Source organism: Falco biarmicus, chromosome 16 (assembly GCF_023638135.1).
Source record: "Falco biarmicus isolate bFalBia1 chromosome 16, bFalBia1.pri, whole genome shotgun sequence".
In the NCBI taxonomy this organism is placed as follows: Eukaryota; Metazoa; Chordata; class Aves; order Falconiformes; family Falconidae; genus Falco; species Falco biarmicus.
In genome coordinates, this window is record NC_079303.1 from 4,710,464 (window position 1) to 4,731,060 (window position 20,597).

The 20,597-nt window shown below is 56.0% G+C and overlaps 1 protein-coding gene and 1 non-coding gene across 4 annotated transcripts in view; both read right to left on the reverse strand.

Moving 5' to 3' along the window:
• Positions 1-479: 479 nt before the first annotated feature.
• Positions 480-551, reverse strand: TRNAW-CCA (transfer RNA tryptophan (anticodon CCA)). The gene has a single exon. It is a non-coding gene; the product is annotated as a tRNA-Trp (tRNA).
• Positions 552-1,399: 848 nt separating this feature from the next.
• The window catches only part of BLACAT1 (BLACAT1 overlapping LEMD1 locus), a 35,798-nt gene continuing 16,600 nt past the window's right edge, over positions 1,400-20,597 (reverse strand). The window contains exons 1-4 of one of the 3 annotated variants that reach the window (XM_056362067.1): positions 19,362-19,632; positions 9,043-9,245; positions 8,405-8,725; positions 1,400-3,672 (exon numbers count right to left, since the gene is read on the reverse strand). In XM_056362067.1, the coding sequence (XP_056218042.1) occupies positions 9,105-9,245; positions 19,362-19,442 (222 nt within the window). In that variant the 5' untranslated portion in view covers positions 19,443-19,632 and the 3' untranslated portion in view covers positions 1,400-3,672; positions 8,405-8,725; positions 9,043-9,104. Of the gene's footprint in view, positions 3,673-8,404; positions 8,726-9,042; positions 9,246-14,787; positions 16,933-19,361; positions 19,633-20,597 lie in introns of those variants that run through there. The other 2 variants (XM_056362068.1, XM_056362070.1) reach the window with 2 other exon arrangements.

Here is a 20,597-nt window from a genome sequence, read left to right on the forward strand (position 1 = left end):
CCTCGATGCCACCATGGGATGGCAACTGGTTTGGGGGGGGGGGGGGGGGGGGGGAGACACACCCGGTGGGCAGGGGGGACGCACACATACACACCCGGCCTGCAGCTCAGGCTGGAGACGGAGGGCACAGGGGGAACCCCCTAACCACTGCACCTCCAAACCTTCACCCTCCATCGCCCAGCACCCTTCATCCCCCTCCCACGCCAGCTGCAGCACCTGGGTAGCCTGATCAGGATGAAGCACAACCTCAATTTTGGGTGAGGGTCTGCCAGGGTGCTGTGCTGGGCTCCAGCGCCCCGAGGGGGCACGGGGGGCTCACACCCACCCAAAGCAAAAATAAGTGCCGAGAAGGGGCCGCTGGAGCCCGGCCCGCAGCACCGGCTGGCCTCGCCCCCCACCCTGCAGCCCCACCACCCCGGTACCCCCGGGGACCCCCGCTCTGCCCTCCCGCCGTAAAAGAGGAGCCCCGAAGGGCGCCGTGACCCCGACGTGATTCGAACACGCAGCCTTCTGATCTGGAGTCAGACGCGCTACCGTTGCGCCACGAGGTCCCGACAGCGCCAACCCCAGCCCGCCTGCAAGAGCCTGCCCACCGCCACGCGCATGCGCGGCCTCAACGGCTCCGCGCGCGACTAAACGGGCCCGCGCGCGCCTAAACGGGCCCCTCCAGCCCCCGTGGGGGTCTCCGCCGCCCAGCCCAGCCCAGCCCACGCCGGTGGCAGCGGAGCAGGCCACAGCACCTCGCGCCAGGCCGCCTAACGGCTTTCAAACGGCCCGCCCGGCCCCGCCCCCTTGGGCTGTACCACCGCGTGGGGAGGGGCCGCCCCGCGCCACCCGGCAGCGCCCACGTGCGCCCTCCCGCTGCGGGGCGCAACCCCCCCCGTCCCGCACCTCTGGTCTGCCCCAGGCCCCGCCCCGCCACATTTAAAGGGCCCGGCCCGCGGGAGGGAGCCGCGTTGCATGTGTTGAGTTGGGCTGAGCGGCCGGTCGCAGCCGCAGCGCAGCGGGGCCCGTGCCGTGCCGTGCCGTGCCTTTGCTGGCTATTTCAGCGTGCGGCTGGGGAAAGGCTACGCCATTTTGGCTGGCCTTAGGGTGTCACCTTGGTTTGTAAGCACTGTCACCTCGGGGCTTGGGAGCCCGTCCCCACAGCTGCTTTAGTAAATGGTGGTGGCGCTGCCACCGCTGGGGTTTTACTGCAACTTCTGCTCTGTGTCCGCTCCATGTGCATGCAAACAGACCACTGCAGCATGGCTCTAGCTGCAGCCAGGCCTTGGTGGGGAGAGAGCGGGGTTAGGGTCCCCATCTCCCACCAAACCCACCTTTCCTTCTGCTCCCACCCAGCTCAGGGCCGCAAGCGCGAAATAAAACCCATCTCCGGCAGGGGTATGGCAAGGCTGGTTTATTACAGCAGCTCCACAGCTGCTTCCCTGCGTACTGGTACGGTCGGGCCAGGAAATCGCTTGCTCCGAGTGCTGACATCCCGATGACCCGCTACAGCATGCTGCTTCCCAAAGCAGTCCTGAATATTAACCAGCAGGAGACGGATCAATAGGCAAGTGTCTCGGTGCAAACCGCAGTCATGATATGCATCTATAATTTATAGTACAATCTTGTAAACTAGATATGTTACAGCAGAAGCCATCGGGCTCGGGGTATTTACAGCTCCAGGATACCTGGCAAGCATTAAAAGGAAACGGTCTCCACCGTCTCTGCCTGGCAGAAGTTCGCTGATCACTCCCCACGGTGCTCCCTGAGGATGCGGCACCGGTTGGGATGCTCCTGCATCCCCAGGAGCTGCCCCAGCGTTTGCCGAGTACCCCCAGGAGGGCAGGCAGCAGCTGGGGAAATGGCCCTGTGGGCTGGATCCTGCCACAGGCATGGGGGAACAGCCCGGGAGACAATGGATGTTTTAAGAAAACCCTCTAGGAAAATGATGCTCTGCCCCAGCTCTCTTCCCTCGTGCTGAATTATCCGGCCAGCGTTGCTCATTAGCGTGCAGCCTGATAATTACTCAGACAAATGTGTTCTTCCATCTTACTTCAAAAGCCTTTGGCTTCAAGTCTTACTGGTATCCCAGGAATGAGAGGCATTGTTGTGGGGCTGATTTATGGTGTAAGTACCACTGTGCTTTTACCCACATTGATCGCGTTGCCAAACACCGGTAATTTGTATTACAGCGTCTTTTGAAGAACCAGCTCCGAAAAGGAGGAAGCTTGTCATATACCAAAACCCCTGATCTCCAAATGGCTATAAAATCCATACTCTAAAAATTCTTATAAATATTTTCTCTAGCGTAGGAAATACCATAGGAAGTGATCTGCTCTGTGCGTAGATAATGTGCGCTTATTTACCAATGCCACATTTATTTTCTCAGACGTACAGCACTGTACGGGAGAGGACGCCTGCCTCGCTGGAGATGCTCATTTACCATCCACCAGCACACAAGGCTGCCCTGGTCTTCTGCCTCTCCAAAGTAGAGAAAAGTCATTTACTGGCATCAGGAAAACAGACTAAAAATAGCCGGTTTCTATGGCTACTGGGGCTGGGAGACTCCTGAGGAACATGTCTGGGTAGGTCCCTTCGTGATGAAATCCAGACAGTGGGATAAAAGAAAAGGACAATAAAAAGAGGTTGAATGCTTTGATCCTTGTTAGGCAGCATTAGGGAGATGCTGCAAGGATGGTTCGGTGCCTTCTCCTCTGCTTGGTCATTGCATGCTCCTGCAGAGATCGATCAAGGTTTGTTAGGGGGGAGTTAGGCAAATTTACTGGATCGAGCAAAATCCCAAAGCAAACACTTAAATTTAAGCAGGGCTTTGTTGAGTCAGGGCTTCCCTAGCGTGTGCCCGTGGTAAGCCTGTCTCTGCCTGCTTGTGCTTGTTGTTCACGTGCTTTTGCACAAGGGTGAGACTGAGACACGGTTAGGAGAAATCTGCGAGCTGAGGTCCAGTCCAAGCTCATTTCTGTATAATTAATATTTTGGTAGACATCTTAGTATCCAGACTGTCTCTCTGGATTTATGCTGGCATAAAACAAAAATTGAATTTGACCCGTATCTTTACACTTGTAATAAACTTCAGAGCAGTGATTAATCGCTAGTGGTTTAAGTCCACGAGTGCATGACTTGTGTGGTCACCACGCGTTACAGGCGGACTGTGCAAAAATAAAGTTACATTCCACAAATAGGCTTTTCATTCCACCAACTTTCTTTTTTTTGGCCCAAAGATAAATCCGAAGGTCCTCGCCAAGGACAGCACTGGGGCTGCAAACCCTGAATTTGGGAGGCTGTGCTGATGTGCAAAAATAGGAACAGAACAAGGTCAGCATTTTCCCCAAACAACGTGAGCTTCCCCGTGCCCACCTGGAGCTGCCTGAAACTGCCTGTACTTTGTCCTCGGAGGAACATTCTGAAAAACGTGGGGTGTTGGGGCAGCCACAAAGACTGGTTGTTTTTTGAACTATAGGAAGACAGATGCATGGGGAGGGGAGCAGGCACAGGCTGGGAGGATGGAGGCCAACTGGGAACTGCAGATTTTATCAGCCCGCCCCAGATATTTCTCTGCGCAATCCTCCTTGCTAGCAGGAGAGCAGCGGGTCAGCACGGGAACGTCGAGCAGCTGGAGGAAAATCCTGCCTACGCAAGGGAGAAAGGGCAGCTTGGGCCAGGTGATTTCTGGAAAAAAAAAGAAAAAAAGTCATTTTTCCCTTGGTTACCACCTGGGTTGCAGAAATTGCCCCGTCTGTAGCAAACACGGCGCTTGTCTTAAATCCATCGTGCTCCGTCAAGCTGACGTGCAGGGCATTTGGGTGGAAGGAGTCAGTCCTGCTGCAGAGCGCCTGCCTCGGGCTCGCCTGGGTTATTTTCCCGATTCTTTTTCACATCTCCAGCGAAACCTTTAAGAACACGTTACGAGACGAGAGTTCAAGCTGCAGCTTTTTTTTCTTGGCTCGCCTCCTACCATGTGTGCGCGTACCCTTCCAGCTCGCTGCACAAACATTGCTTCATCTCACATCGGCGCAGCGCAAGCTCCCCTGGCAAGACCACCTCCATCACTAGCCCCTTGCGCGCACACACACACATGTTTTGGTCCCCAACCCGGCTATTGTCATGCAAATAAACATCTGTAGGCTCGCTGGCTCCCAAGAAAGCCAATATTTACAAAGGAGCTACACTGCCTGCCTTTGGAAGTGAGCCCGAGGAGATGCTCTGGTTATTTTGATCATTAAAACTGATTTTTTCCCGACACTCCAGCATCAGCTCCAGACCCTGAACCCTTGGTACAGGCAGCTCCTTGTTTCAGGGGATGTTACTGCTCCATCCCAGGGCTGGTGCAGGGGTGTCGCTGGCTGCTGCCTGCTTCACTCCAGCCCTTTGGCACCGGAGGAAAAGCTCGGGGTGCAGGGGAAGGGGCCATGCCATGGGACACGCACCCCAAAGCCCTGGCAGGGACCAGGCCAGGGCAGGCAGGGCTGCAGCCCGTGGTGAGAGACCTCCCTCCTCCATGCATCCCACCATCCGCTTTGAGGGAAGTTGGATGATTTCCTTGGTGTAATAGGATTAAAGAAGGATTATTGCTGATGGGAACAAATGCACCTTTTGGGAGCATAGCTCTGCTCTTCCTGAGAAGAGATGGAAGTGGAAGCTTTCGCTCCATCAACCCTGGGAACCCGTGGTACAGATAAGGCTCGTGTTGTACAGGGGATTTGTGGAGCCCAGCTGTATGCTAAGCCAGCTCTGCAGCAGAGAGGACAAGTTGTACCTCACACAACTGCATCCTTCACCCCACGGATGTCCACAAGCAGCCAGGGTGCGGGCAATTTTGCAGTGTCAGCTTCAGGCTCACTGCTCAGCTGTGGGGGTCCCTGCACTTCCCTTCCCCTCTCCAGAGGGTGGAAAAACCCTGGAAAAGCACTTGGAAACCACTGGATGGACAACTTACAGCTCATTGCCACTGACATTAGTAAGATTTATCTACTACAGCATCGCTCAGATCCAGTTGCTTCTGGAGTGGAAAAGCGAAAACAGGGTGGAAGAGTCAAAGGCAGGGTGTCTGGTACTTGGGAGGGCAAGAGGAAATCCTGAACAATAACAGACCTCCTAGTTTATAAAAATGCCAGGGGTTGTGCAAATGTGGAGGAGAGAGAAAGAGAGACAGGGAGAGAGTGTTTGCACAAGGACAAGAGCTGTCAAGTTTCCAGCCTTCGCAGCCTCAGAAGCATGTGCTGCCCTGTTAAAATGCTGCCACTTGAAAAAGAGGAGGGGGGAAAATAGTTTGCTTTTGCCCACGGCAAATTTCTTAGTGGGAGCTGGCCAGGCGACTCGGAGGGGCGGGCGGCGAGGGGCTCGGCTGTTGGCAGGTTTGCTACAGAAAAGCGGCAGGCTGGAGTCTGGTGGGAAACAATGTGCAGATGAAAGGACCTTCAGCCATAAATCTAGAGGTCAAGCCATTATGATGGGGGAATCAAAAAGCACCACAAGCCATTTATGAACACAATAGAGGTCAACCCAGGAGCAAACTATTTTGCTCGGAGCCATGGTGGAAAACATATTGTTGCTTTGAGAGCTACATCCATTCAGGGAGGTGGGAAGTTCTCTTTAAAAATAACTGTAGCTCAAGCGCTTTAATGTTCATACTGCACCTGGTTCATATACTGCGTTGTCAAATGTACATATAATAGGTGTGGGTGAGTGTCTGCCCATCTCAATTTTACATGCTACATTCATTAAACACCTGGCTTGGGAACCCCTCACTGAAGACAGGAATATTTGGGACACAGGGAACACCAGAACAGGCACAGTGGCTACCGTGCATGTATGGCATGTGGTGCGTGCATAGTGTGTGCACAGCGTGTGCATAGGGTGTGCACTGCGTGTGCACCGTGTACAGCATGTGCACCGTGTACAGCATGTACACCGAGTACAGCATGTGCATAAGTACAGCATGTGCACCATGTACAACATGTGCACCGTGTACAGCAGGTGCACCGTGTACAGCAGGTGGACCACGTACAGCAGATGCACCGTGTACAGCATGTGCGCCGAGTACAGCATGTGCGCTGTACATGCATCACGTACAATGTACATGCAAGCACAGTGTGAGCATGGGGTGTTTGCAGCAGAGTTCCCAGCTCATCCCAGAGCAGCCTGGGGAACTCCCACCACAACTGGGAGCCCCTGAAGCCCCATCCCGTCATGCACCAGCCTCATCTCCAGGGCTGCTCTCAGTGCAGTGCCGAGCCTCCACCTAGACACGGAATCTCGGGGTGGCCGTTAGCTGCACATCTTTAACTGCCAAACGATGATGGATCTCAAATCCAAAAGGTTTAGCAGCGAAGGTTACACAGTAATGAACTGGGCCACCCCCCCGCCTCAACCCCACAGTAATAATTTAGCTTCTGTAAAGCCTGACTGAGCGAAGCTGCCCAGGATTTTCCCCAAACCTCTGCTTTTGATGGTCTCCCTGGAACATGTGCCTGCTGCCCGAACAGCTCCAGCTCTCCACACTGTGATGCCAGCTCAGATCATTAGCAGGGACCCAGCTCGCGTCCCCCTAGGAATGGGGCACCGTCAATCAAGCCAAAATGTGGGTGCATCAGCATTAACCTCAGCCACCCTTGGTGCCTCGGCGAAGCAGCTCCTTGAGCGCTGCCTAAGCAAAAGGTTGATGCAGCCCCAGAGATCCCAGAGGAGATGCCACAGCCAGCACTAACCACAGTGTTTGCCACCGATCTCTGCGTGCCACGTTGGAATATGCTGAGTTCGATGGTGACAAATGACAGGGAAGCCAGACTGGTCTCCTGGCAGGCCCCTCGCAGGGCACCTCGTGCCACCGCGTGCCCTCTCCCATGCCAAAATCTGGAGCCCAGCTGGGAAATACCCAGCTGGGAGCACTGCCCGGGGGCTGCACCCCTGGATCCCAGAGCTCACATCGCTGGGGCTTAAAGAGAGGCAAAAGCAAAGTACCCCGAGCCTCCTGACCTCAGGGTCTGACACGGAGACCAGGAGCAGTCCACGTCCCCATGCCCAGTCCCGGCTGGCTGCCACTTCCAAGCTGGCTCCAAGCAGCGCATCCCATACCAGTCAGCTGCTTCCCACTGCAGCCCAAACAACAGGCACCTAGCAGAGAGGATTTAAAGCTCCTCAGCTGCACCTTGTGTTATTGGAGCTCCTGGCCAGGCTCAGGTTTTTGTGCTAAATCCTTTGGATAAGAAAATAAAATAATAGCCATGTTGGTTCTGGATGTTGGCTGAGCCAACAAACCTGCTCCGAAGGGGAGCTGTCAGTGGCACGTACAGCTCTGTTTGAGCGAGAACCTGGTCCGGGCAAACCCTGGAAAGATCGAGCCCGTTAATCACAGGGGGAGGATTTGTTCTCCAAGTGTGCCTGTCCCCTGCGCTGGGGGCTGCTTGGGGGTATCAATCTGCCCAAACGAAACCCCCCTGTGCATTTACCCCTTCCTAAGGTGGCATTTACCCCTTCCTAAGGTGGCACTTACCCCTTCCTAAGGCTGTCCTTGCAAACGGGAGCACAGGGGCTGATGCACCTGCTGGTGCGTGAGATCTCAAATGCCAGGTGGATCCAGGGATGGGGAACCAGGCACCTGAGACCCAAGCAGCGGTCCCCAAACCCCGGGGGACCCTGGCTCACCAACACTCACCAGCTCTCCAGCGTGCACAGCCTGGGGCTCTTTGGAGGGTATCTGAGCAGGGCTGTCTGAGCCGCCTCCGAGAAGGCACAGCACGCAGGGAGCTCCCATATGGCTTTGGCGGCGGGTGGGAAGGATGCACAGAGCAGGTGGGAGAGAGAGGGGAAGCGTGGGGACGGCCACATGGTGCAAGGCGAGCACTCGACCATGGCAGGAGGAGGCGGTGGCAGAAGCAAAACTAACCCTGGGGGAGAGCAGCTCCAGCCCGACAGCCCCAGGCATCACCTTTGGCACCAAGCTGAGGGGGTCTCCATATGGAGAAGGGAAGCGCAGTATGGAAAAAATAAGGATTTCTGCTCTGGAGAACATACTTATGCTAGAAATGCCCCTGGAGTGAATCTCGGGTGCCCTGAGCTCAGGGGAAATTTGGCCCGTTTGCCAAACGAGAACAAGATCCCGCTGAGCCTCATGGCTGTGGGGGTCACACATCGAGGTGTCCCCCCTGCCCGTGGCGTCAGAGCTGCCAGTCCACACCAGTCACACAGGGAGCAGCGTCCAAGCAGGGTCGATGTGTCTGGTGCCTCCAAAGCGCCCTGGTGTGCTGCGCCCGCGGGGCCAGGCAGGGCAGAGGCTCGGAGAAATCGGCTTCTTGGAGTCACAGACACTTGCTTGAGACAGACTTTAGAAAGCACCAAACCCCAAACCAGCTTGGTTTTTTTTTTTATGTTCAGCCAATTCTGCAGCAGCAGGACAACTTACCAGCCAGGGGCCAGCCTCTCTGGCACTGCGACTCCAAGGAAGGACAAGGTCTGGCTCTGGCTTATGAGAACTGCTCCAGGTCTGTCTGTTGAGACTTGTTGGAGCAAGGGCAGGTTGACTCGCTCTGCAGGGAAATCTCTACCCTGCTGGGATGCAGGGTGCCTCTGACACTGACTGCTTGGGTGCTGAGTGCTCAGCACCCGGCTGGGCTGTGCGTCCGGGCAGAACTGCTGCAGCACCTGGATAACGTCCACAGCATCTGCTTCTACCTCTTGGCAAGGTCATTCCCGTGTTTCGGCTCTCCCTTGGCCACACAAGTATCTGGGAAGAGGGAGGGGAGAGAAAATGAGGCAAGCTGCAGGATAAGTGTGTTAGAGCAGATTAACCAGCTCCCCCCATGCTCTCCACAGCCTGCTGCTGCTGCTATTGATGAGCAAACCCATTCATTGCTCAGCCCCAGGCTCTTCCTCCCCTGCCAAGCATCATCCCAGGCACATCGGCTCGGCCAGCAGCCTCCCAGCCCCCTGAGACACCCCAAGACAGTGCAGGCAGAGGATGGTGTCTGGTGGGGAGCTGGTCCTTGGAAAGGCAAGAAGAAAGGAGGTGGCAAATGTCCCCCCCCGGCAGTCCCAGCGTACCGAGGGGAAGGGGATGGGGTCCTGAGGCACAGCTGGGCAGGGCACACGCACGAGTCTGCTCCTCACACTGCCGTCTCCTGCTCCGCGCTGGACTCTTCTTTCTTCCTTTTCATCTTGCAGAAGCCATGGAGCCCACAGAAGCAAGCAAAGGTGAACTGGGGCATCACCTGGAGCAGGAGAGGCTGGGAGCACCCCCAGGAGACCTGGATGGGGACAGGGAGAGCAGTCAGAGCAGCTCCTGCAGACACACGGGGGATGCACGGGCAGGACAGAGGGTGTAGGACATAGCCCCAAAATCTCAAAACTGGAACATCACCCTGCACCGACAGACACCTCCCTTCCCCGTCCTTCCTCACATCCAAGGCCCCCAGCCAGGCACTCCCAAATTCCCCACCCAGCGAGAGATTAATACTTCCCCCCCTAGCCCCTCTCCTCAAAAGCAGGGAACAATCGGGACAGACGTGGGGACAGCTTGCGGCTCCTAATGCATATTCCAGGGCCTGGGAGGTGAGGTGCCCTGGGAGCGCCCCGGCGCAGAGGCAGCACCAGCGGTTACGGCACAATGAGGCACAGCTGAGAGCGGAGTTCACTCTCTTTGTGTCCGTTTTCAACGGATAAAATAATGCCCCAAAGCACAGCCCACATTATGGCCCAACAGCTGCAAAATGTAATTATGCAAATGAAAGTCTGGGTTTTTTTTTAAATAAATAACAAATACTCGCAGAAATACCATCTGAAGTGAAACCTTCATTCTCTCCCTATTTTAATTTTTAGCTTTTGTACAGCTTGCAGATGACCAGCTCTGATTTTGCCCCAGGGGGTGCCGGTGCCCGAAGGAGCCGTGCCCAGCCTGTGCACCACCATGCTGCCCAGCACGTCGCATCCTCACCACCACGACCGTGCCACCCTCCAGCCGTGCGGAGGGCAGGGTGACCGCAGCACCCACGGTGCCATCACCGCCTGTGGCTCCCTGCAGAGCCCGGACTCGGCATCTGCTCCCCGTCAGCAGCAACACGGATGGGGAACAGCCAGGGGCCTCAGTTTACCCACCTGTGAAATGGGCACAATGCTGGAGCTCTCCGAGGACCGAGTCACACTCGGTCTGTGAGGCACTGTCACCTCCTGAGGCTCACAGCCACCAACAGCAGCAAGCAAAGAGTGACCCCCCCCTCAACAGCCAGGCACTGTGAGACCCCCCCAGCCCACTGCCTGCAGCCCACAACTGCGGCAGGGTTTGGAGCAGCCCTAATTCACAGCGGGGACAGCTGGGAGAAAATTAACCATGGGGAAAAAAGCCAAAGCAGGTGGGGCCTGTGGCCCCCCACCTCCACAGACTCCTCACCAGCGGTGATGTTGCGGGGGGTGGGGTGGGGGTGCCACATCCCTGCCTTTCCGCTTTTCCCCTTTCCAAGGGGCCCAGCTGCAGCACAAAGCGACCGGCAGCAGCGAGGGGCATCCCACTTAATTCGCTTCTGCCGCTGTCCCCCTCCCCAGCCATCTGGGTACCTGTCTGGTAGCTCCCAAATTAAATCAGGCTACCTCTGGAGCTCACAAATAATGACAACAGGCTCTTTAATGAGTCTCCTGCTCTGAATGGCTTCTCAGCGTAGCGGCAGGTCTCCGCGTCCCTCTTTGTGCTGCTGCTTTTTGTTACCAGCCTGAGAATGGGATTTTGGAAGGAAGGGGTGGTGGTGCGGAGGGGCTGCGTGGGGGCCAGCCCGCTGGCGTGGGGGGCTGCTCACCTCCTGGCCCCTGCGCCCTCCCGGCTGGAGCGGAGCAAACCCACTGCCAGCGGGGAAGGGGTGGGAAGGGAGGAGAAGCCTCTGGGAGCAGGCACCCCGCTTTGGCACAGCGGGGCTGGTCCGGCACTGCCAAACCCAGCTTTGGCAAATACCCCCCTCGCCCCCCGCCAGGGCTCCCACCCCCCACCCAGCACCGTCCCCTCTGTTAACCCTCGCCGTATTAACCAGGCAAACGCGTCTGGGGCAGACCTCCCAGGCGGCCCCCGTGGGTGCCCACTCCCCGCTGCCCCATGCCACCCCACGTCCCCCCCGTGCCCACCCTGACCCCTTGCAGACACAAAGCCACCCTGAGAGCCTGGGCGGTCCGGCTGGGACCCCAGTGTCCATTAGGGAGCTATTGATATATTTAGAGGGGCTTGTAACGCAGAGGCTTTTCAGGCTGACCCTCTGCCTCCCATTCAGACGGCAGACAATGATGAATGAGCCCCGGAGAATAGAGGCAGCCCAGCTGAGGCTGATGCTCCTGTTCTTCTTGAAAAGGTAGAAAAAGGATCCTGAAGGAGCAAGGAATAATTAAAAAATAAATGAACTGGCTTGGGCAATGATGACAGAAGCCTGGCCTGATTTGCAAGGGCTGGGCATGCTTCACAGACCTGTGCTGCCCTTTCTATTCAAGGGAGAAGATCCTTTGGATAAAACTCCACTGCAGCAGAGAAAATGCGAGGAGCATTAAAAATGTAAAGCTAGAGAATTCTCTTTAGTCAACTGCATAACCCCAGGCCGTGTTTGTCACTGTCACAGTGATGAATTGGGAGCTGTCTGAAATCAGCATGCTCACTTTAATAATGTCACTTTCCCTGAGCCCTAAAAAATGTCTTTCTGAACCAGCTGGACAGAGTCTATTTCTTAGCCCTGCAATTACCCATTTCCCTGGGCTTCGCTGGGCAGCCAGGCAGCTCCAACAGCACGGCTCAGGAGCGGGGGTCCTGGGCAGGGAGAGCCCGGGATGCAGGCAGGGTGCAGGCAGGGATGCAGGCAGGGATGGAGGCAGCACTCAGCACAGCCTTGCAGTGGGGACAGGCTGGGGCTGCCAGGTGACAGCGATGGCTGCCAAACCTGTGGAAAGGATGCTCAGGCACCAGCATCTTTCATTTGGGACTGATCTTACCCTGCCTCAGCTTTTCTGTTTCTGAGAAATGCCGCTGAATTAACTTTTAGCCGCTTGGTTGGAAAAAACAACATTAAGTTTTGCATTTTAAACCCTGAATTTCAAAGCTGCCTTTTGCCTGTCGTTTTGTTTTCCTGGGAAATGAGATCATTTGCAATGGAAATTGGTCCTGTATTTTTGCAGGCAACTGAATGGAATTAAATAATTTGTAATGAAATGTAGAAAAGTTCCCAGAAATTTCATTTCATGTGCCTTTCATGAGAGCTAGTCAGTCCACCTCTACAGCCAAGATTTTTGGGAGTGACTGATGGTTTGGGTATCACCAGGCTGGTTTTCTAAAATCCGCCAAGCAGACACATTCGGAGGAGTCCCTGGAGAAAGCCTGGCTCTGCAGTGCCATGCTCACGGGACTTGCAGAGACTTTCTTCTGAGCAGCTCCGTGGGATGCGGATGCACCCTGCACAGAGGGAGCCTTGCCTGGGACTTTTGGTCCTTTCATTTTTTAAGCATCAGAAGCTCAGGTCCCACATCCCTGGGGCTCGCTGCTGTGCCTGTGGGGACACAACCCCTTTCTCCCACTCCTTATCCCCCTCTTCCTCACAGCCACAGGATCCATCCAATTTCGCTACTTTTCAGCCAAGCTTTCAAAACCATTATTTCCTAGGGTTGCATTTCCCCCCGCCCCCCGCCAAACCTTGGACATCTCGCTGCTTACAACCAGACCTAAGATAAAACCAACTTCAAAGCAGTTTCTATAATGAGCAGCAGTGCATTAGAAACCCAACAACAGAGGAGACGACACCGGGATAAAACTAACCTGCAAAGAAGCACCATCCCTTTAAGGAGAGATAATGAACGGAGAAGCTGTTGCTTGGCATGTTTGCAGAGAATCGCTAATTAAAACATCGCTTCTGTAAAGTATGCTGATCCCATTGATTCTTCCCCCCACACAGTTAATTTGCTGCTAGGAAGGCAAAGTCGCAAGGGTCCTCATTATAAAAATTTCACTGGCTGCAGCTAATGGTTGTAATTAATAGGTGCAATAAATTTCAAATGGGCAGCCAGGGTGTTCATTAGCTGTGGGCTGACTCAGCACCGGTGGCCTCACCAGTTACTAAATAACCCATTTCCAAGCAGACGGGAGGAGGAAGGTACTCTGTGGCACAACCGGTGCATCCGTAATTCCCTGCCGAGAGCAGAGCTGAATAAATAATTCCCGGCAAGTTCCGGATTTGTCTCTTTTTGTCCCGTCGGTGAATTCTCCACGCAAACCTCCTCCAGCTCTCGATAAGCTAACTGAGGGCAGGTTTTCTCAAAAGCACTGGTGCAGCCAAGTGACCTGGATTTCGTGTGGGAGCAGCACTTGTGGAACTGAACCCTCCGATGCCAAGGGTGGGTAAATACCCCGCAATAACATCACACAGCCAGGATCAGACCCTGGGGAAGCTGTTCATGCAAAGCCTGTTGGGGACGTGGGCTGCAGAGTGATTTTTAATGCCCTGGTCCTTCTTTGGGCACCCTGAGCAGGGCTGAGCTGTAAAATCTCTCTGGGCTCCCACTGAGCATCATCCTCTCCATAGGAGGTCCCAGTGCACCCAGTGCACCAACCCTCCGGGCGGCTGGGTGCTGGTGGTGCAGTGCTGGGCATCCTGCTGTGTCCCATTAGGGCTGGGTGACGTCACAGCTTTGATTAAAACCCACAGCTTTTCAGTTCATTATCATGTGGCTGTAATTAAAATATTAATAATTGGCACTCTCTTCCCAAGTTATCTCCAGGGACCAGCATCCACGGGGCTGGGTGACCCAGCAAGAAGCTGGTGCTGCTTCTGCTGCTCTTCCCGCACATCATCAGCACTGCACGGAGCTGAACTCCATCCCGAGCCCTGCCCAGGCAGCAGCAGGCAGTGACCCCAGCCCGTGCACTGGGATGTGGGATGAAATCTCTGCTCGCCCTGGAAGGATCTGGCACCTGGTGCCCCGTGCACACACAGCTGGGTGGCCCTTGCCTACCTGAAGCCAGAATTACGGCTGCTGCCACGAGGGATGTCGGGGGGCTGGCACAGCAGTGTGGGGGCTCTGTGTTGCGCCATGCAGCTGGGAATTTCTATCTTCTTGGGGCTAAACAGATATTATTCCTTGAATAAGTCAGGAGGAATTTCATGGAACAACTTCAGATTTCATGGGGAGGCTTCCAAAACTCCTTATACCTAGCATCACGGTTGGACTTGATGATCGTAAAGGTCTTTTCCAACCTAAATGACTCTATGATTTCTCCTCCCCGCAGGGCAGCACAGGACAAGCCTGTGCCTCACCCACCAGCAGCTTTGGGATACGGGAGCTCCACACCCAGCTCCTGGAGGAAGCCGGGACGATGGATGCCTCACTCATAAATGGCAGTTATTATCTGTAATTAGCAGCTTGTCCTGCTCTGCACATTCATTCCCGGGAGCTCAGGAAGGACCAGGGACTGCTGGAGGGGTCTGACTGCTCCAGCATCATCCTTTGCCCGGAGCTTTGGGAGACGGGAGCGCCTTCGCAGCGGCTGCTCCTCGAGCTCGCTTCTCTGGACCAGGGATGGGATTCTGATTGCTGCCTTTTTAATAATAGGTGTGTGCCGAAGTTCTCAAAGATACTTTGAAAATGCCAACCTGACCTACTGTTTTATTTAATGCTGTCAATGTTTTATAAGCAGGGCAGACGAAGGTTTTTGCTTTGCCCAGCCCTGGAAGTGGGCAGTAATCGCAGCCACACGGGGCCGCGGGCAGAGGCTGCGCTAATTGAAAGGTGACTGGAGGTGCTGCTGGGAGGTGGATGCCAGACAAGCTGAGAGCTCACCTGGTGCTGGCAGCATCTCCTCTTCACCATGGACCTTTTCCAGGTGTCCCTGCCAATGCCTTCTGCACGGCAGGGCTTTCATCGAAACACTTGTCCCATGCGTGTCTCCCCCCTCGCCTCCTGCAAGCCCCAGTTGGGTGTCCCCCTGAGGATCAAAGAGACTGAAAACCACAAGTCAAATCTCACTGCTTAAGCCCTTGTGCATTTTCGGGGGGTACTGGAGCTGGGCAAACAAGGGTAAGAAAGAGATTTGGCAGAAAGTCACCAGCCCTGGCTCCTGACCACCAGACACCCCGACCAACGTGCCCACAGGGTTTCCTCCCGTCCCGCCTGCTCTTGAACACAGCACCGCAGAAACGCGGTGGGTTGTGCCCCCTCTGTTTCTTTCCTGCTTAATGCCTGCCTTGCTAAAAGAAAAATCAATAGCATAAAGGGTAGTAGGAGCATTTCTCAGGGGCGGAGTGTCTCGCCGGTATAGTGCAGACAGGCTGCCGATAATCCTGCTCTGAGCCACTTTGTCCAACAGCCACCAAAATATTAATGGGGGCGGCTGCTGCTCCAGCATGGGCGTTTGCATCCCTCTGCAATTGCTGCGCAGAGATGGGGTCTATGCCCCTGCCCCAGCATCCCCGCTCCCCGATAGCTCCTTCCCCCAGTGCTTCCAAGAACGCTGCTGGTCATGGCAGAGGGTCTTCTGGGAGGCTTGGGGCTGTGCCCCCCTCGGGGGACCACCACAGTGCAGCACCTGCTAACCCCCCAGGACCATCCAGAGAGAATTTGGCTCGTTACATCCCCAGCGCAACGTTTTGGGTTGCAACAAAGCTAATGGCAAAAATGGGACTCCTGGCGTATTTTTGGTTCTTTCACCCTGCTCTCCCCTTCCTGGCGGTCGATGGCACCCTGGCTCCCGGCTCCCATCGCCAACCTTGTGCCGGGTCTGGAGCATCCCTGGGGCGGGATGGCGGGGCCAAGCCATGCGTGTCTGCTGCAGGGATGGGTCCTGCTCAGCGTGAATGGCTCGGGGCGGCCATTGTCATGGGTGAATTTTCTGAATGAGCAAATCCTCATTAAAAAATAATTAAAACAGCCTGGTGAGATTGGCTTAATTCCTTTCATTTTGACTGATGGTGTTTAGTTTTGATGATTTATGTGCCACGGTCTTGCCAGCTCTCATGCTTTCATTGTTGGAACTCATGGGATTTCATGATTTTCTTCCTTCCGCACCTCTTTGAGTCATGGGATTACAGCTGAATCTCAGCTTTCATTTTTTTCAATGACTATTATTTTTAAAGATGCATTCCAGGCTGGTGAAATAAACTTGAAAGCCTGACACCTAATGACTCAAAGCTCAGGAAGTGAGAAAAAAAAAAGAAAATAGAGAAATTGCTCGCTTCCTGCTTGGCGAGGGTGGTTTGTAAACCCCCCCCCCCAGTGATCTTTGGGTGCTGACAGCGGCTAAGCGGGGTCTGTGGTGGTGAAGACTGTGGTGGCAGGGTCTGCGGTGGTGGGGTCTGCGGTGGTGGGGTCTGCAGTAGTGGGGTCTGCAGCGGTGCCTGACTCTCCCACCCCATCCAGCCCAGCTCTGCCAGGCTGCTCTGCTCACAGCCTTTGTGCATTTAAAAAGTGCAAATTTGCCAGGTCCCACTGTATGATTAAGCCTGTCCTTCTCATGTGCTCCCAGCCACCATCTCCCCTCCGCTGTCCTCGTGGCACTGGGCTGGCCGTGGCCTCGTGGGCACTGTGGGGACGGATCCTGCCTGGTGCAAACTGGGTGGCTCCAGGCTCTGCACAACCCGCTGGTTCTGCAGCACTCCTGGAAGGGACACGGTGTGGTGGGGAGATGAGGCTGGAGGTACCCGGGCTTTTCTCAGCCCCCTGTGAGCCCCTGCTCAAGGGAGCCGGCAACAGTAGAAAGGGCTCCTGCCATCACCTGGAGCTGTGTCAGTGCTGGGTTAGGCAGCGGCCGTGGCCCTTGGAAATGCCCTTGGTCTCCGCCTGACGCTTTTGTTCTGCAGGGCTGCAGGTGGGGATGCTTTGAACCGTGTGAGAAAAGCTCGCTGCCAAAGAAAAGCTGCTCCCGCCGCCCTTGCAGCCCCCTTCGCCAGCACCCGGCGCCGCCGAGCGCCCTTTCAGCTCTGAATGGGGACGACGGCGCCTGAAAGGCCATGCCCCCCACCATCCCCGTCCCCCTTTGTCTCTCCCTCTGCTCGCCACCCCCTGGCCCATCCGTCTTGCTAAACCTCTAAGGCCCTGCAAGGCTTCAATGCCCCCTTTCACTTGTTATTTGTTACCAAATAAATATGAGTGATTAAAAAGGGATCAGGGGTCCATGCGGTTTGCAGAGGTGCCTGGAAGGTGGAGTCCCTCCTCTGTGTAGCCCATGGCTTTTCGCCCTACATGAGTTAGGAAAAGCAATCACATAGGAATAAAAAGCCATAGACCACAGCAGAGGGCTTACCCAGGATAAGCCAGCAGTCTTTGGGGAAAGAAAAGGGGAAAAGGTAAAGGAGGGGGGGGGAAGTAACCCTTCCATCTAAGTTGTCCACCCTCCCTGTGCCCATCTGGGAGCATCACCCCCTCCCTCCCCGCACAGGGACCCCAAAAATAGGGGACCCTCCCAGCCAAAACGCCCCTCAGCATCGCAGGGTGGTTTCTCCTGGGTTAGCCCTGGGTCAGGCAGGAGAGAGTCAAACCTGCCCTGTCTGTCGCCTCAGCAGCAACCTGCCAGCGTGGTGGCCTGACCCTGGGAGGAGGACCCAGCGCCCTGCTTTTTCTGCTCTGAAGGCTGTAATGAACTGTGATTGCAGGGACAACAGCCTCTCGCAGCAGAGGTGATGCTTAAAAGACAACATGCCATAGCCTGAATCAATGGCAGCACATCCAAGGAGCAGGCAATGAAATGGTTTATTTTCACTCTCCCAGTGGCCAGGCCACAGCTACACCTTATCTCTGGCAGGAAGATGGTATCCCCCATCACATCTTTTTGTGCTGCTTTTAAGGATCCCAATAAACCTGGAGTCATCAACCAGATAGCTGGTCTGGTTGCAAATGGAGCAGCACAGATTTACACCTGCAGATCAAATGCTCCTTTCCACGGAGGAGCACCTCGCTGTTCGGCAGCCACCTCCCTTGCAGCAACCCAGGAGCCCAGAGGGTAAATCCCTTTTGCAAGCAAGAGGGGAAAGCGCTCACCTTGGGGTATAGCTGTACCCTGTCCTGTAGCTGTTTGGAAAAATCCGACCCTTCCAGGCCACCGAGGGACTTGCCCACAGTCACAGAGTCGCTCAGCAGCAGAACTGGGAATTGAAAACCTGCCGGTGGCCCCGCTGCCCCCCAGCCCACCTGGCTGCAGAGGCTGCGGATGCTCAGCAGTCAGAGGTGCACCCAACAGACCCGCCTTTGTCGGCTGAGACAAAGGGCTAAAGAAAGGTCTGGCTGCAAACCCGCCTCCTGCTCGCTTCCCCCGCTGCTGCCTTCCCCCATAGCCTTTTCGGGGGAGCTTCCATCTCTGTACCCACAAGAGAGGCATCTCAGGACAAGGTGATGCATTTCGTGGGGAGCAGCTGCTCCAGCAGCTCCTCCAAGAGCCAGACACAGAGCTTTTTCTTTAGCAAAAGCCTCTGCACACCCCTGCACCTGAGGGAGCTCCTCCGGTGGCACCAAAACTTCCCGTTGTTCCTGGGAAAGCATTGGCCTCTGCCTTCATTTTCTTCTCCTGCTGGCTTGTTCAGCAACAGAGACTGCTAATTGCCAGGAGCTGATGAGGTCAGCTCTGCTATTGAGTCTAGGAAACTCCCTTTCTTGTTGCCCTAGCAAGAATCCTTGGGAAATTCAATGTTTCTAAAACTATACAGCAACCAGGTTGGGAAGCAGGAAGGATTTTGCACCCTGCGGTTCATAATAGCAGTGAACATGACTTTGACCTACAAACCAAACTTCTGAAGCACACGAGCAGCTCTGAACTGGCGTTTTCCCAAGGTCTTTCCTCTTTTAACTCCCGTATGTGAATGGCAAGACAAAAAGGCCACTGTGTGCCCCACCTGATACAGTCACGCTCGCATCCTGGCCTCTTTCAACTGTGGGCAGCAGCTGCAGGACGGTGCACCCACGGGCAGCCCGACGCACCCCGCTCTGCAGGAGCACGGCTTCAGCCCGGCGTTGTGCCCTGGGGCGCAGGCATTGCGCTGGGGAGGTCTGCGAGCAAACACCGCAACACAAGCCCACGGGTGCTGCGTGCACATCAGGAGCCCTGCGTGGGTCTCGGCCCCCCAGCTCCGGCACCAGCCCACCCTTTGCTCCCAGGGGTGCACGAAGGAGACAGCCCCCATTTCATTGCAAGTCGCACATGCGGAGGGTAAATCTTGCCAAGCCGAATGTGATGGCTCTTTGGGATGGCCCTGTGCCTCTGCCTTGGCACCCAAGACCTTCCCAAGGAGGCTGCACCAAATGCAGGGCAGTTCTCCCCGGCGTCGGGGCATGAGGACACATGCCTGTCCACGAGCCGCCAGCCCCACACCACACCGCAGGGTCCCCAGGACAGCCCGGAGCCGCCGGCCGAGCGCGGCTGACCTCACCTTTGGCAGTGTGGCATTCTCTCCGCGGGAAGGGCACCATGCCAGCCAGCATGAGCCTTGGGATGGCAGCCGCTGTGGCATCACCTGCACCGTCCTCTCTTCCCCGCCTCGCCCTGTCCCCTGCCAGCAAAACCCGGGCACCGCAGGGATGCTCGGGGAAGCGGGTGCCCAGCGGTGCCAGGGGGCAGCTGCCCCACCGCCTCCGAGCCCCGGCTGGCTATGGGGGGTCTCATTTTTGAAGCCCCAGCTCCTCCCTTGCCAGCTGCTCCCACTGCTGTCCCCAGCGCCCCGTCCCCACGTCCCCACCGTGCCTCGCTGCGCGGTCGCATACTTGAAATGGTTGTGCACCGAGGGGCCGGGAGCGGAGGGAGGGAGCGGGGGTCAGGTATTTCTCCATCCCCAGCTCCGGAGAGCCGGTAACAAAGGCGCTATTGAACTGCAGCCTCTCTGGTCTGTGAAGCAGAAACCTCTTGTATCTACTTCACTGCCTTTGATCTAACTCCCCCAGTGGGATGTATATTACTCATGTCCTGCTGCTCGGGTACTGCTGCCAGAGTGGGACGGGGGGGACAAGCCCCCCCACTCCCAAACACTTCCCATGGGTTTGGGAAGCATCCCGCTGGCACCGGGCAGGGGCACCCAGAGCCTGTCTCCGCTGCTGTCCTTCCCTGTGGTCCCTCTGACCCCCCCCTCTGTCCCCCAGCCCTGCCACCCACCCACCCCCCGGACCCCAAACTCAGGGGAATGCGTGCGGGCACCCAGCGCTCAGCCAAGCGTAGGGGCGGGAGGAGCAGGGCTCTGCGCCTCGCATTCCTCTTCTGTAATTAAAGCCCGTGCACTGGGTGGAGGGGGAATTTCCCAAAGGGTTTTACTGGCGTCTGGACAAGGGTCAGACAATGAGAACATTTGACAGGGTGCCCAAATCCTCTGTATCTTGGATACGCTCAAAGCCTCTCCCGTGCTGTTGGTCCCAGGCGCTGGTTTGTGGGAGGTGGGGGCTGCTCGGGCAGGTTGGGCGGTGGGGAAGGCGGGCGGCAGCTTGGGGACTCTCTCACGATGTCCTCACAGCCTTCACTCCAGCCAGGCTGCCCCAAAAATGCAAAAGCTTGAGCAGCACCAGCTTGTTCTGAAACCACGTCCCCACTGGGATCCCCCAGAAAATCCTGGGTAAAGGCATCAGACGCAACTTAGAGACTCACAGCACTTAGACCGGTGCTTTAAAAAGTGCTTTGCTGT